Source organism: Myiozetetes cayanensis, unplaced genomic scaffold, assembly GCF_022539395.1.
Source record: "Myiozetetes cayanensis isolate MyiCay16 unplaced genomic scaffold, myiCay2020 scf978, whole genome shotgun sequence".
NCBI classification, from domain to species: Eukaryota; Metazoa; Chordata; class Aves; order Passeriformes; family Tyrannidae; genus Myiozetetes; species Myiozetetes cayanensis.
The window spans coordinates 1-15,690 of record NW_026088272.1 but is presented as its reverse complement, the minus strand read 5'-3'; the positions used below and the strand labels follow the sequence as shown (position 1 = coordinate 15,690).

Below are 15,690 nucleotides of genomic sequence, written 5' to 3'. Positions count from 1 at the left end.
GTCACCCCCTCAGAGCCCCCTTGTCACCTCCCCTCAGACCCCCCTTGTCACCCCCTCAGACCCCCTTGTCACCTCCCCCTCAGACCCCCCTTGTCACCCCCCTCAGACCCCCCTTGTCACCCCCTCAGAGTCCCCCTTGTCACCCCCCTCTAGACCCCCCTCAGACCCCCTTGTCACCCCTCAGACCCCCTTGTCACCTCCCCACCTCAGACCCCCTTGTCACCTCCCCATCAGACCCCCTTGTCACCCCCTCAGACCCCCCTTGTCACCCCCTCAGACCCCCTTGTCACCTCCCTCAGACCCCCCTTGTCACCCCCTCAGACCCCCCTTGTCACCTCAGACCCTGCCCCCTCAGACCCCCTTGTCACCCCCTCAGACCCCCCTTGTCACCCCCTCAGACCCCCATTGTCACCCCCTCAGACCCCCCTTGTCACCTCCCCACCTCAGACCCCCTTGTCACCCCCTCAGACCCCCCTTGTCACCCCCTCAGACCCCCCTTGTCACCCCCCCTCAGACCCCCCTTGTCACCCCCTCAGACCCCCCTTGTCACCCCCTCAGACCCCCTTGTCACCTCCCCACCTCAGACCCCCCTTGTCACCCCCTCAGAGCCCCCTTGTCACCCCCTCAGACCCCCCTTGTCACCTCCCCCCACCTCAGAACCCCCTTGTCACCTCCCCCAGACCCCCAGACCCCCTTGTCACCTTTAGACCCCCTCAGACCCCCTCTTGTCACCCCCTCAGAGCCCCCTTGTCACCCACCTCAGAGCCCCCTTGTCACCCCCTCAGACCCCCTATGTCATCCCCCCCAGACCCCCTGTGTGTCCCCACCCCGGGACCCCAACCAGGACCCTCCGGAACCTTCAGGACCCTCAACCCAGGACCCCCAACCAGGACCCCCAATCGGGACCTTCCAGGACCCCCAACCGGGACCTTCCAGAACCCCAACCGGGACCTTCCAGGACCTTCCAGGACCCCAACCAGGACCCTCCAGGACCCCCAACTGGGACCCTCCGGGACCCCCAACCGGGACCCTCCAGAACACGCCGGGACCCCCAACCGGGACCTTCCAGGACCCCAATCGGGACCTTCCAGGACCTTCCAGGACCCTCAACAAGAACCCCCAACCGGGACCCCCAACCGGGACCCCCAATCGGGACGCTCCGAGACCCCCAACCGGGACCTTCCAGAACCCTCCGGGACCCCCAATCGGGACCTTCCGGGACCCCCAACCAGGACCTTCCAGAGACCCCGGGACTCCAACCGGGACCCTCCAGGACCCCCAACCGGGACCCTCTGGGACCCCCAATCGGGACCCTCCGGGACCCCCAACCGGGACCCTCCAGGACCCCCAACCGGGACCTTCCAGAACCCTCCGGGACCCCCAACCGGGACCCTCCGGGACCCCCAACCGGGACCCTCCAGAACCCTCCGGGACCCCCAATCGGGACCTTCCAGAACCCCCAACCGGCCCCCCCGCCACCATTCCGAGACTCCCGCCCGGGGCCCTCCAGGCCCCATCCCGTTTCCCGCCCCCAACCCAGAAACCCCCAAAACCCCCTCCTCCCGCATCCACCCCAAAGACCCCCCAAGACCCCCTAAAAACCCCAAACCCCCCCGTTTAGCGCGTCCTTCCCGCCCTTTCCCCCCTCACTCGAAGTCCCCGGTCGGCATCGCCTCAGCCTCCCTCACGCTCCACACCGGAAAGAGCCCTACGTCACTTCCGCCGGAAGTGCCCCCAGCGAGGGGCATGGCGGGAAACGGTTGCTTAGCAACGCCCCCCCCCACTCGCAGTGAGGCTTTGCGGCCTACTCGGAGCGACCGAAGAATTTATTAATTAAAAAAATAATAATAATTTATAGGCGCGATTTATTTGAAGAAATATTACAACATATAAAAAACTACGGAAAGGAGTTTGTCGAGTCCCACTCGTACAAAGCAGCCGCGGGGGAGATAAAAATGAGGGGGGAAGGGCCGGGCCTGGGGGCAAGGGGTTAAAATAAAAAAAGAAATAAAAAGCAAAAGTGGAAAGCGAGGGAAAAAGAGTTAAAATTAAAATAGAGGAAAAGAAGGGGGGGGTAAAAAAATAAAGAGGGGAAAAAAGGGGGGATAGATGGGAAAAAGAGGGGGGAAAAGCAGGAAAAAAGAGGGGAAAATAGTGGGGAAAAGAGGGGAAAATAGATGGGAAAAAAGCAGGAAAAAAAGCAGAAAAAAGAGGGGAAAATGGATGGGAAAAAAGCAGGAAAAAAAGCAGATAAAAGAGGGAAAATGGATGGGGAAAAAAGAAGGGGAAAAGGGAAGGAAAGAAGGGAAGGAGAAAGAAGAGGAGAAAAGGAAAAGGGGAAGAAAATGAGGAGGAAAAGGGGGAGAAAAGAAAAAAAGAGAAAATAGGAAAAAAATTGGGGAAAAAAGAGGAAAAAAGGAAAAGAAAAAAAAAAAACAAAGCAAAGCAAAAAAAAAATCCCCAAAAAAGGCCAAACAACCCCAGGAGCCCCCCCTGATTCCCCCCCTTCCCCCCCAAAAAAAAGGGGGTCCCTCCGGGCTCAGCCGGCGGATTCCAACGGTTCCATCGGGGCCAGCCCGGAACCTGCGGGGACAGCGGGGACAGAGGGACAATCAGGGACACCTGGGGGGGAATGGGGACAACACGGACCCCACAGAGACCCCAGGGACCCCACAGACCCCAAAGGGACCCCACGGACCCCAAAGGGACCCCACGGACACCACTGACCCCAAAGGGACCCCACTGACCCCAAAGGGACCCCACGGACCCCACTGACCCCAAAGGGACCCCACAGACCCCAAAGGGACCCCACTGACCCCAAAGGGACCCCACTGACCCCACTGACCCCAAAGGGACCCCACGGACCCCACTGACCCCACAGGGACCCCACTGACCCCACAGGGACCCCACTGACCCCACAGACCCCATGGACCCCAAAGGGACCCCTGGGAGGGGACAAGGACCCCACTGACCCCAAAGGGACCCCACAGGGACCCCACTGACCCCACAGGGACCCCACTGACCCCAGAGGGATCCCACTGACCCCACTGACCCCAAAGGGACCCCACAGACCCCACAAGGACCCCATGGACCCCACTGACCCCAAAGAGACCCCACTGACCCCAAAGGGACCCCCCAGACCCCACAGGGACCCCACAGGGACCCCACAGACCCCAAAGGGACCCCACAGACCCCACTGACCCCAAAGAGACCCCCCAGACCCCAGAGGGACCCCAGGGACCCCCCAGACCCCCCGGGAGGGGACAATGGGGTCACTCACGGGCCGTGTCCTGGCGCAGTTTGGCCACCACGCAGGATTTGATCTCCAGCCCGATGGCCTTGGCGAGGGGAGGGGGCACCGCATTGCCCACCTGGACACGGGGACACAGGGGACACTGGGGATACTGGGGATAATGGGGACACTGGGGATACTGGGGACACTGGGGGGACACTGGGGGGACACTAGGGATGATGGGATAATGGGGATAATGGGATAATGGGGATAATGGGGACAATGGGGATAATGGGGACAGGGGAGGGGGCACCGCATTGCCCACCTGGGCACGGGGACACAGGGGACACTGGGGACACTGGGGGATAATGGGGGGAAACTGGGGGGACAGTGGGGACACTGGGGACAGTGGGGACAATGGGGATAATGGGGACAGTGGGGATACTGGGGACACTGGGGATAATGGGGACACTGGGGATAATGGGGACAGGGGGGGGCACCGCATTGCCCACCTGGACACGGGGACAGAGGGGACACTGGGGACACTGGGGACACTGGGGATACTGGGGATACTGGGGATACTGGGGACACTGGGGAAACTGGGGACACTGGGGACACTGGGGATAATGGGGACAATGGGGATAATGGGGATAATGGGATAATGGGGATAATGGGGACAATGGGGACAGGGGAGGGGGCACCGCATTGCCCACCTGGACACGGGGACACTGGGGACACTGGGGACACTGGGGACACTGGGGGGACACTGGGGGGATAATGGGGATACTGGGGATACTGGGGATACTGGGGATAATGGGGATAATGGGGATAAGGGGATAATGGGGATAATGGGGACACTGGGGGATAATGGGGACAGGGGAGGGGGCACCGCATTGCCCACCTGGACACGGGGACAGAGGGGACACTGGGGACACTGGGGATACTGGGGGGACACTGGGGATAATGGGGATATGGGGACAGTGGGGATAATGGGGACAGTGGGGACAATGGGGACAACAGGAGGGATAATGGGGATAATGGGGACACTGGGGATGATGGGGACAGTGGGGATGATGGGGACAGGGGGGATGATGGGGACAGGGGGGATGATGGGGACAGTGGGGACAATGGGGACAACAGGGGGGATAATGGGATAATGGGGACAGTGGGGATGATGGGGACAGTGGGGACAGTGGGGACAATGGGGACAGTGGGGACAGTGGGGACAATGGGATAATGGGGATAATGGGGACAGTGGGGATAATGGGGATAATGGGGATAATGGGGACAGTGGGGACAGTGGGGACAGTGGGGATAATGGGGACAGTGGGGACAGTGGGGACAGTGGGGACAGTGGGGATAATGGGGATAATGGGGATAATGGGGATAATGGGGATAATGGGGACAATGGGGACAGTGGGGACAGTGGGGACAGTGGGGACAGTGGGGATAATGGGGATAATGGGGACAGTGGGGATAATGGGGACAACAGGGATAACAGGACAATGGGATAATGGGACACTGGGACACCAGGACAATGGGATAATGGGACACTGGTGACACTGGGATAACAGGACAATGGGATAATGGGACACTGGGGACACTGGGACACCAGGATAATGGGATCCTGGTGACACTGGGACACCAGGACAATGGGATAATGGGACACTGGGGACACTGGGACACCAGGACACGGGGACCCCATGGTGGCAGGGCGTGGCCTGACCTGTCTGTGCTTGTCCAGGATGTTCCCGAAGAGCCGGTAGGTGTCCGGGAATCCCTGGGAACGGGCGCATTCCCGCACGCTCACCACGCGGTGCTGCTCGGGGTGCAACACCCGGCCCTGCCACGAGACAGCCGAGTTTGGGCAACCAAACCAACCCAACCAACCCAAACCACCCAACCCAACCCAACTCAACCCATCCCAACCCAACTCAACCCAAACCACCCAACCCAACTCCAGCCCACCCACACCCAATCCAACCAACCCAACCCAACTCAACCCATCCCAACTCAAACCATCCCAACCCAACCTTCAACCCAACCCAACCCAGCCCAACCAAACCCAACCCAACCAACCCAACCAACCCAATCAACCAATCAACCAATCAACCCAATCAACCCAAACCAACCAATCAACCAACCCAACCTAACCCAACCCTACCAACCCAACCAACCAACCCAATCAACCCAATCAAGCAAACCAACCCAATCAACCAACCAACCAAACCAACTCAACCCAACCCAACCCAACACTCACCCAATCCAATCAGCCCAACCCAACCCAACCAAACCAACCCAACCCAACCAACCCAACCCAACCCACAACCCAACCCAACCCAACCCACCCAACCAACCAAACCAACCCAACTCAACCCAGCCCAACCAACCCCAAACCCACCCATCCCAACCCAACCCAACCCAACTCCACCCAACCCAACCCAACCCAACTCAACTCAACCCCACCCCACCCCACCCAATCCAACCAAACCCAACCCAACCCATCCCAACTCAACCCATCCCAACCCAACCCAGCCAAACCCAACTCCAACTCAACCCAACCCACCCAACTCAACCCAGCCCAACCCAACTCAACCCAACCCAACCCAACTCAACCCCATCACCCAACCCAACCCAGCCCAACCAAACCCAACTCAACTCATCCCAACCCAACAAACCCTACTCAACTCAGCCCAACCCAACCCACCCAACTCAACCCCACCCAACCCCAAACCCTACTCAACTCAACCCAACCCAACCCAGCCACTCCACCCAACCCAACCAAACCCAACCCAACTCAACTCATCCCAACCCAACCAAACCCTACTCAACTCAACCCAACCCACCCAACTCAACCCCATCCCACCCAACCCAACCTTCAACCCAACCCAGCCTCAACCCAACCAACCCAACAGGACACCCATCAGGCACCCCTAACCCAGCCCAACCCAACCCAACTCAACCCATCCCAACTCAACCCATCCCAACCCAACAGGACACCCATCAGGCACCCCCAACCCAACCCAACCCAACTCAACCCAACCAAACCAACCCAACTCAACCCAACCCAACCCAACCGGACACCCATCAGGCACCTCCAACCCAACTCAACCCAACCCAACCCCGCCCCACGGCCGGTCACCGACGCGGTTCCCCGGCACCCACGGCCTGGTGTGGGGGTGTCCCCCCTGCCCCCCTCCCCCCACCTGCTTGCCCATGGGCTCCGGGGTTGGTGACGGTGGTGCTGAAGAAGCCGTCCCACTCCAGGCGGCCGTAGAGCCCCGCCCAGTGGTTGTGCCGGTTGCCGGTGTGGGGGAGGCACCAGGGGATGAGGGTGTTGAACTGCCGGTCGGCCGGGTCACACGGCTTCCCTGGGGGAGGGGACAACCAGGAGGGGGTTTTGGGGGACAGGGACACAAACCACTCCAGGCTGGTTTTTAGACACTCAAACCCACTCTGGACTGGTTTTTTGGGGAACAGACACACAAACCCACTCCAGACTGGTTTTTAGACACACAAACCCACTCCAGACTGGTTTTTAGACACACAAACCCACTCTGGACTGGTTTTTTGGGGAACAGACACACAAACCCACTCCACACTGGGTTTTCTGGGGGGACAGACACACAAACCCACTCCAGACTGGTTTTTTTGGGGACAGGGACACACAAACCCACTCCAGACTGGTTTTAGACAGACAAACCCACTCCAGACTGGTTTTAGACACACAAACCCACTCCAGACTGGTTTTAGACACACAAACCCACTCCAGACTGGTTTTTAGTCACACAAACCCACTCCAGACTGGTTTTTAGACACACAAACCCCCTCTGGACTGGTTTCAGACACACAAACCACTCCAGACTGGTTTTTTTGGGGGGGACAAACACACAAAGTCACTCTAGACTGTGTTTTTGGGGACAGGGACACACAAACCCACTCCAGACTGGTTTTTAGACACACAAACCCACTCCAGACTGGTTTTTAGACACACAAACCACTCCAGACTGGTTTTTAGACACACAAACCACTCCAGACTGGTTTTCAGACACACAAACCCACTCCAGACTGGTTTTTTCTGGGGACAGGGACACACAAACCCACTCCAGACTGGTTTCAGACACACAAACCCTCTCTGGACTGGGTTTTTTTGGGGACAGGGACACACAAACCCACTCTGGACTGGTTTTAGTCACACAAACCCACTCCAGACTGGTTTTCAGACACACAAACCCACTCCAGACTGGTTTTCAGACACACAAACCCACTCCAGACTGGTTTCAGACACACAAACCCACTCCAGACTGGTTTTAGACGCACAAACCACTCCAGACTGGGTTTTTTGGGGGGACAGACACACAAACCCATTCTGGACTGGTTTTAGACACACAAACCACTCTAGACTGGTTTTAGACACACAAACCCACTCCAGACTGGTGTTTTTGGGGGGACAGACACTCAAACCCACTCCAGACTGGTTTTAGACACACAAACCCACTCCAGACTGGTTTTAGACACACAAACCCACTCCAGACTGGTTTTAGACACACAAACCCACTCCAGACTGGTTTTAGACACACAAACCCACTCCAGACTGGTTTTAGACACACAAACCCACTCCAGACTGGTTTTTAGACACTCAAACCCCCTCTAAATTGAATTTTTTGGGGGTGGGAAGGGTCACCCACCCTCGGCGCAGGAGCAGACGCCGCGCAGGGGGGACAGGGACAGACACACAAACCCACTCCAGACTGGTTTTTTGGGGAACAGGGACACACAAACCCCTCTAAATTGGATATTTTTTGGGCTGGGAAGGGTCACCCACCCTCGGCGCAGGAGCAGACGCCGCGCAGTGGGGACAGGGACAGACACACAAACCCACTCCAGACTGGTTTTAGACACACAAACCCCCTCTAAACTGGTTTTTTGGGGACAGGGACACACAAACCCACTCCAGACTGGTTTTAGACACACAAACCCACTCCAGACTGGTTTTTTTTGGGGGGGAAACCCACACTGGTTTTTCTGGGGGGGACAGACACACAAACCCACTCTGGACTGGTTTTTAGACACACAAACCCACTCCAGACTGGTTTTTAGACACACAAACCCACTCCAGACTGGTTTTTTTTGGGCTGGGAAGGGTCACCCACCCTCAGCGCAGGAGCAGACGCCGCGCAGGGCTCCGGAGCTGCTGCGGCCGTTCTTCCTCTCGTGGTGGGTGTAGCGCAGCTTGCGGGTGGTGGTGCCGTCCGACAGGCGCACCTCGATGTTGGGCAGGTCCCTCCAGTCGGAGCCGGGCGCCAGCGGGATGTGCCGCATCCGCGCCGCCACCAGCGCGCTCATGTCCTGAGGGGGACGGTGCACACCCGGTCACGGGGGAGACTCAACTTCCCGGGAGATCCCACAGCTCCCAGGAGATCCCACAGCTCCCAGGAGCTCCTCCAGTTCCCCAAAGCTCCACCTGTTCCCAGGAGTTCCCCCAGTTCCCAAGAGATCCACCAGTTCCTAAAAGCTCCTCCACTTCCTAAAAGCTTCTCCACTTCCAAAGAGCTCCTCCAGTTCCCAAGAGCTCCACAGCTCCACCAGTTCCCCAAATCTCCACCAGTTCCCAACAGCCCCGTCAGGATCCCAAGAGCTCCAACAGTTCCCAAGAGCTCCACCAGTTTCCAAAAGCTCCTCCAGTTCCCAAACAGCCCCACCAGGATCCCAAGAGCTCCTCAACTTCCCAGGAGATCCCACAGCTCCCAGGAGATCTGACAGTTCCCAAGAGCTCCTCCAGTTCCCAAGAGTTCCACCAGTTCCCAAACAGCCCCATCAGGATCCCAAGAGCTCCTCCAGTTCCCAAGAGCTCCTCCAGTTCCCAAACAGCCCCACCAGGATCCCCAGAACTCCACCAGTTCCCAAGAGTTCCACCAGTTCCCAACAGCTCCACCAGGATCCCAAGAGCTCCTCAACTTCCCAGGAGATCCGACAGCTCCCAGGAGATCCAACAGCTCCCAAAATTTCCACCAGTTCCCGAGAGCTCCAACAGTTCCCAGGAGATCCAACAGTTCCCAAAAGTTCCACCAGTTCCCAAAATTTCCACCAGTTCCCAAGAGATCCACCAGTTCCCAACATCTCCACCAGTTCCCAACAGCTCCACCAGGATCCCAAGAGCTCCACCAGTTCCCAAGGTCTCCTCCAGTTCCAAACAGCCCCACTTGTTCCCCAAGAGCTCCTCCACTTCCCAACATTTCCACCAGTTCCCAACATTTCCACCAGTTCCTAAGATCTCCTCCAGTTCCCAAACAGCCCCACCGGGATCCCAAGAGCTCCTCCAGTTCCCAGGAGCTCCTCCAGTTCCCAAAAATTCCACCAGTTCCCAAACAGCCTCACCAGGATCCCAAGAAATCCTCCAGTTCCCAAACAGCCCCACCAGGATCCCAAGAGCTCCTCCAGTTCCAAACAGCCCCACCAGTTCCCAGTTTGCTCCCAGCTGCTCCCAGTCACTCCCAGCTGCTCCCAGTAGCCCCCAGTTGCCTCGCCCACCTTGCAGATGTGGTCCCTGAGGATGGGCTGGTACTGGGAGCCGCGGATCTGCCGCTGGAACCACGACTGGGGCTCCCCGTTGTACGAGATCTCCAGGGCAGAGGCCCCGTTCCGGATCTCGGGCAGGTCCGACATCGTGTCCCGAACCGTGATGGTGCGGAAAGGCCCGGAATACGTCCTGGGGAGGGGGAATGTGAGACACCAGGGACACCAGGGACACCAAACTGTGCCTAGGGACACCAAACTGTGCCCAGGGACACCAAACTGTCCCCAGGGACACCCCCAGGGACACCAAACTGTGCCCAGAACCATCAGGGACACCAAACTGTGCCCAGGGACATCACCAGGGACACCAAACTGTGCCCAGGGACACCAAACTGTGCCCAGGGACACCACCAGGGACAGCAAACTGTCCCCAGGGACACCCCCAGGGACACCTCGGGCAGGTCCGACATCGTGTCCCGAACCGTGATGGTGCGGAAAGGCCCGGAATACGTCCTGGGGAGGGGGAATGTGAGACACCAGGGACACCAGGGACACCAAACTGTGCCCAGGGACACCAAACTGTGCCCAGGGACACCAAACTGTCCCCAGGGACATCACCAGGGACACCAAACTGTGCCCAGGGACATCACCAGGGACACCAAACTGTGCCCAGGGACACCAAACTGTGCCCAGGGACATCACCAGGGACACCAAACTGTGCCCAGGGACACCAAACTGACCCCAGGGACATCACCAGGGACATCAAACTGTGCCCAGGGACACCAAACTGTGCCCAGGGACACCAAACTGTCCCCAGGGACATCACCAGGGACAGCAAACTGTCCCCAGGGACATCACCAGGGACAGCAAACTGTCCCCAGGGACACCCCCAGGGACACCTCGGGCAGGTCCGACATCGTGTCCCGAACCGTGATGGTGCGGAAAGGCCCGGAATACGTCCTGGGGAGGGGGAATGTCACACACCAGGGGCACCAGGGACACCAAACTGTCCCCAGGGACACCAAACTGTGCCCAGGGACACCAAACTGTGCCCAGGGACATCACCAGGGACACCAAACTGTGCCCAGGGACACCAAACTGTGCCCAGGGACACCCCCAGGGACACCAAACTGTGCCCAGGGACACCAAACTGTGCCCAGGGACATCAAACTGTGCCCAGGGACATCACCAGGGACACCAAACTGTGCTCAGGGACACCAAACTGTCCCCAGGGACATCACCAGGGACACCAAACTGTCCCCAGGGTCATCAAACTGTGCCCAGGGACATCACCAGGGCCACCAAACTGTCCCCAGGGACATCACCAGGGACACCAAACTGTGCCCAGGGACACCAAACTGTCCCCAGGGACACCCCCAGGGCCACCAAACTGTGCCCAGGGCCACCAAACTGTGCCCAGGGACACCAAACTGTCCCCAGAGCCACCAAGCTGTCCCCAGAACCACCAGAGCCACCAGGGCCACGAGGGCCACCAACCTGTCCCCAGAGCTGTCCCCAGAGCTGTCCCCAACCTGGTGGTGGCCCCTGGGCAGGGGGGAAGGGGACCCTGAGCCACCAGAGCCACCAGGGCCACCAAACTGTCCCCAGGGACACCACCAGGGCCACCAACCTGACCCCAGAGCTGTCCCCAGAGCTGTCCCCAACCTGGTGGTGGCCCCTGGGTAGGGGGGAAGGGGACCCTGAGCCACCAGAGCCACCAAACTGTCCCCAGAGCCACCAGGGCCACCAGGGCCACCAGGGCCACCAACCTGTCCCCAGAGCTGTCCCCAGGCTGGTGGTGGCCCCCGGGCAGGGGAGAGGGGACCCTGAGCCACCAGGGCCACCAAACTGTCCCCAGAGCCATCAGAGCCACCAGGGCCACCAAACTGTGCCCAGGGACACCAAACTGTCCCCAGGGACACCAGACTGTCCCCAGGGACACCAAACTGTGCCCAGGGACACCAAACTGTGCCCAGGGACATCACCAGGGACACCAAACTGTGCCCAGGGACACCCCCAGGGCCACCAACTTGTCCCCAGAGCTGTCCCCAGAGCTGTCCCCAGGTTGGTGGTGGCCCCTGGGCATGGGAGAGGGGACCCTGAGCCACTAGAGCCACCAACCTGACCCCAGAGCTGTCCCCAGAGCCACCAGAGCCACCAAACTGTCCCCAGAGCCACCAGGGCCACCAAACTGTCCCCAGAGCCATCAGAGCCACCAGAGCCACCAGGGCCACCAACCTGTCCCCAGAGCTGTCCCCAGAGCTGTCCCCAGGCTGGTGGTGGCCCCTGGGCAGGGGGGAAGGGGACCCTGAGCCACCAGGGCCACCAGGGCCACCAAACTGTCCCCAGAGCCACCATGGCCACCAACCTGACCCCAGAGCTGTCCCCAGGTTGGTGGTGGCCCCTGGGCAGGGGGGAAGGGGACCCTGAGCCACCAGGGCCACCAACCTGTCCCCAGAGCCACCAGGGCCACCAACCTGACCCCAGAGCTGACCCCAGAGCTGTCCCCACCCTGGTGGTGTGTCCCCAGAGCTGTCCCCAGAGCTGTCCCCAGGCTGGTGGTGGCCCCTGGGCAGGGGGGAAGGGGACCCTGAGCCACCAGGGCCACCAGGGCCACCAAACTGTCCCCCAGAGCCACCATGGCCACCAACTACAGCCCCAGAGCTGTCCCCAGGTTGGTGGTGGCCCCTGGGCTTGAGGGAAGGGACCTGAGCCACCAGGGCCACCAACCTGTCCCAGAGCCTGGGGCCACCAACCTGACCCCAGAGCTGACCCCAGAGCTGTCCCCACCCTGGTGGTGGCCCCTGGGCAGGGGAGAGGGGACCCTGAGCCACCAGAGCCACCAAACTGTCCCCAGAGCCACCAGGGCCACCAAACTGTCCCCAGAGCCATCAGAACCACCAGGGCCACCAAACTGTCCCCAGAGCTGTCCCCACCCTGGTGGTGGCCCCTGTGCTGGGGGAAGGGGACCCAGAGCCACCAGGGCCACCAGGGCCACCAAACTGTCCCCAGGGACACCACCAGGGCCACCAAACTGTCCCCAGAGCTGTCCCCAGAGCTGTCCCCAGGCTGGTGGTGGCCCCTGGGCAGGGGAGAGGGGACCCTGAGCCACCAGAGCCACCAGGGCCACCAACCTGTCCCCAGAGCCACCAGAGACACCAAACTGACCCCAGAGCCACCAGGGCCACCAGGGCCACCAAACTGTCCCCAGAGCTGACCCCAGAGCTGTCCCCACCCTGGTGGTGGCCCCTGGGCAGGGGAGAGGGGACCCTGAGCCACCAGAGCCACCAGGGCCACCAAACTGACCCCAGAGCTGTCCCCAACCTGGTGGTGGCCCCTGGGCAGGGGAGAGGGGACCCTGAGCCACCAGAGCCACCAACCTGACCCCAGAACTGTCCCCAGAGCTGTCCCCAGGGCTGTCCCCAGGCTGGTGGTGGCCCCTGGGCAGGGGAGAGGGGACCCTGAGCCACCAGGGCCACCAAACTGACTCCAGAGCTGTCCCCAGAGCTGTCCCCAGGCTGGTGGTGGCCCCTGGGCAGGGGAGAGGGGACCCTGAGCCACCAGGGCCACCAGGGCCACCAAACTGACCCCAGAGCCATCAGAACCACCAGGGCCACCAGGGCCACCAACCTGCCCCCAGAGCTGTCCCCAGAGCTGTCCCCAGGCTGGTGGTGGCCCCTGGGCAGGGGGAAGGGGACCTTGAGCCACCAGAGCCACCAGGGCCACCAGGGCCACCAACCTGTCCCCAGAGCCACCAGGGCCACCAACCTGCCCCCAGAGCCATCAGAGACACCAGGGCCACCAACCTGTCCCCAGAACTGTCCCCAGATCTGTCCCCAGAGCTGTCCCCAGAGCTGTCCCCAACCTGGTGGTGGCCCCCAGGCAGGGGTTGGAGGAGGAGGAGGAGGGGAATGGAGGTTTGTGGGGGTGCTGGAAGGAGAAGGTTTCCCTCACCTGGTGATGTTGCTGACAAACTTCTTGTCGTCCACCACCACGCTGAGCTTGCAGGCGCGGGGGGCGAAGACGTGCAGGGGCTCGGGGAACATCGGCAGCTTCTCCCCGGGGGCCGCCGCCAGCACGATGGCCCGGCGGCGAGTCTGGGCCACGCCGTACTGCCCGGCCTGGGGGGACACAAACGGGACAGGGGACAACTCCTGAGGGTCACCTGGGCCACCCTGGACCGAGTCTGGGCCACCCCGGACCGAGTCTAGGCCACCCCGTACTGCCCGGCCTGGGGGGGACAGGGGACAACTCCTGAGGGGGCTACAGGGTCACCTGGGCTACCCCAGAGTGAGTCTGGGCCACCCCGGACTGCCCGGCCTGGGGGGGACACAAACGGGACAGGGGACAACTCCTGAGGGCATCATGGGGTCATCTGGGCCAGCCCGGACTGAGTCTGGGCCACCCCGGACCGAGTCTGGGCCATCCCAGACTGAGTCTGGGCCACCCTGGACTGCCCGGCCTGGGGGGACACAAAGGGGACAGGGGACAACTCCTGAGGGGGCTGGGGGGGCACCTGGGCCACCCCAGATTGAGTCTGGGCCACGCCGTACTGCCCGGCCTGGGGGGATACAAACAGGACAGGGGACAACTCCTGAGGGGGCTGGGGGGTCATCTGGGCCACCCCGTACTGCCCGGCCTGGGGGAGACAGGGGACAACTCCTGAGGGTCACCTGGGCCACCCTGGACCGAGTCTGGGCCACCCTGGACCGAGTCTAGGCCACCCCATACTGCCCGGCCTGGGGGGACACAAAGGGGACAGGGGACACCTCCTGAGGGGGCTGGGGGGACACAAAGGGTCCAGTCTGGGCCACCCCAGACTGCCCGGCCTGGGGGGACACAAAGGGGACAACTCCTGAGGGTCACCTGGGCCACCCCGTACTGCCCGGCCTGGGGGGACACAAATGGGACAGGGGACACCTCCTGAGGGGGCTGGGGGGGTCATCTGGGCCACCGTGGACTGCCCGGCCTGGGGGGGACACAAACGGGACAGGGGACACCTCCTGAGGGTCACCTGGGCCACCCCGGACTGAGTCTGGGCCACCCCGGACTGTCCGGCCTGAGGGGACACAAAGGGGACAGGAGGGGACAGGGGACACCTCCTGAGGGGGCTGGGGGGGCACCTGGGCCACCCCAGACTGAGTTTGGGCTACCCTGGACTGCCCGGCCTGGGGGGACACAAACGGGGACAGGGGACAACTCCTGAGGCCACCCCGGACCGAGTCTGGGCCACCCCGGACTGCCTGGCCTGGGGGGGACACAAAGGGGACAGGGGACACCTCCTGAGGGTCACCTGGGACACCCCAGACTGAGTCTGGGCCACCCCGTACTGCCCGGCCTGGGGGGGACAGGGGACAACTCCTGAGGGTCACCTGGGCTACCCCAGAGTGAGTCTGGGCCACCCCGGACTGCCCGGCCTGGGGGGACACAGAGGGGACATGGGGACACCTCCTGAGGGGGCTGGGGGGTCATCTGGGCTACCCCAGACAGAGTTTGGGCCACCCCGGACTGCCCGGCCTGGGGGGACACAAAGGGGACAGGGGACACCTCCTGAGGGGGTTGGGGGGGCACCTGGGCCACCCCGGACAGAGTCTGGGCCACCTCACACTGCCCAGCCTGGGGGGACACAAAGGGGACACAAAGGGGACAGGGGACACCTCCTGAGGGTCACCTGGGCCACCTTGGACTGAGTCTGGGCCACCCCAGCCTACCCGACCTGGGGGGACACAAACGGGGACAGGGGGGGACAGGGGACACCTCCTGAGGGCATCACGGGGTCACCCCAGACTGCCCAGCCTGGGGGTGACAGGGGACACCTCCTGAGGGTCACCTGGGCCACCCCGGCCTACCCGACCTGGGGGGGACACAAAGGGGACAGGGGACACCTCCTGAGGCCACCCCGGACTGCCCGGCCTGGGGGACATAAAGGGACAGGGGGACAG

General features: G+C 61.7%; 1 protein-coding gene across 1 annotated transcript; it reads right to left on the bottom strand.

Moving 5' to 3' along the window:
• Nucleotides 1–1,848: 1,848 nt before the first annotated feature.
• On the bottom strand, nucleotides 1,849–15,464 carry LOC126653215 (DNA (cytosine-5)-methyltransferase 1-like; the record flags this gene model as incomplete). Its single annotated transcript, XM_050340739.1, is given in 13 exon segments — nucleotides 1,849–2,583; nucleotides 3,281–3,371; nucleotides 4,959–5,075; nucleotides 6,439–6,459; nucleotides 6,461–6,603; nucleotides 8,386–8,581; nucleotides 9,764–9,941; nucleotides 13,703–13,869; nucleotides 14,265–14,387; nucleotides 14,615–14,638; nucleotides 14,763–14,807; nucleotides 15,320–15,364; nucleotides 15,460–15,464. Coding segments are annotated over 13 exon segments (1,199 nt in total), but the record flags the coding sequence as incomplete, so codon positions are not given.
• Nucleotides 15,465–15,690: the final 226 nt, after the last annotated feature.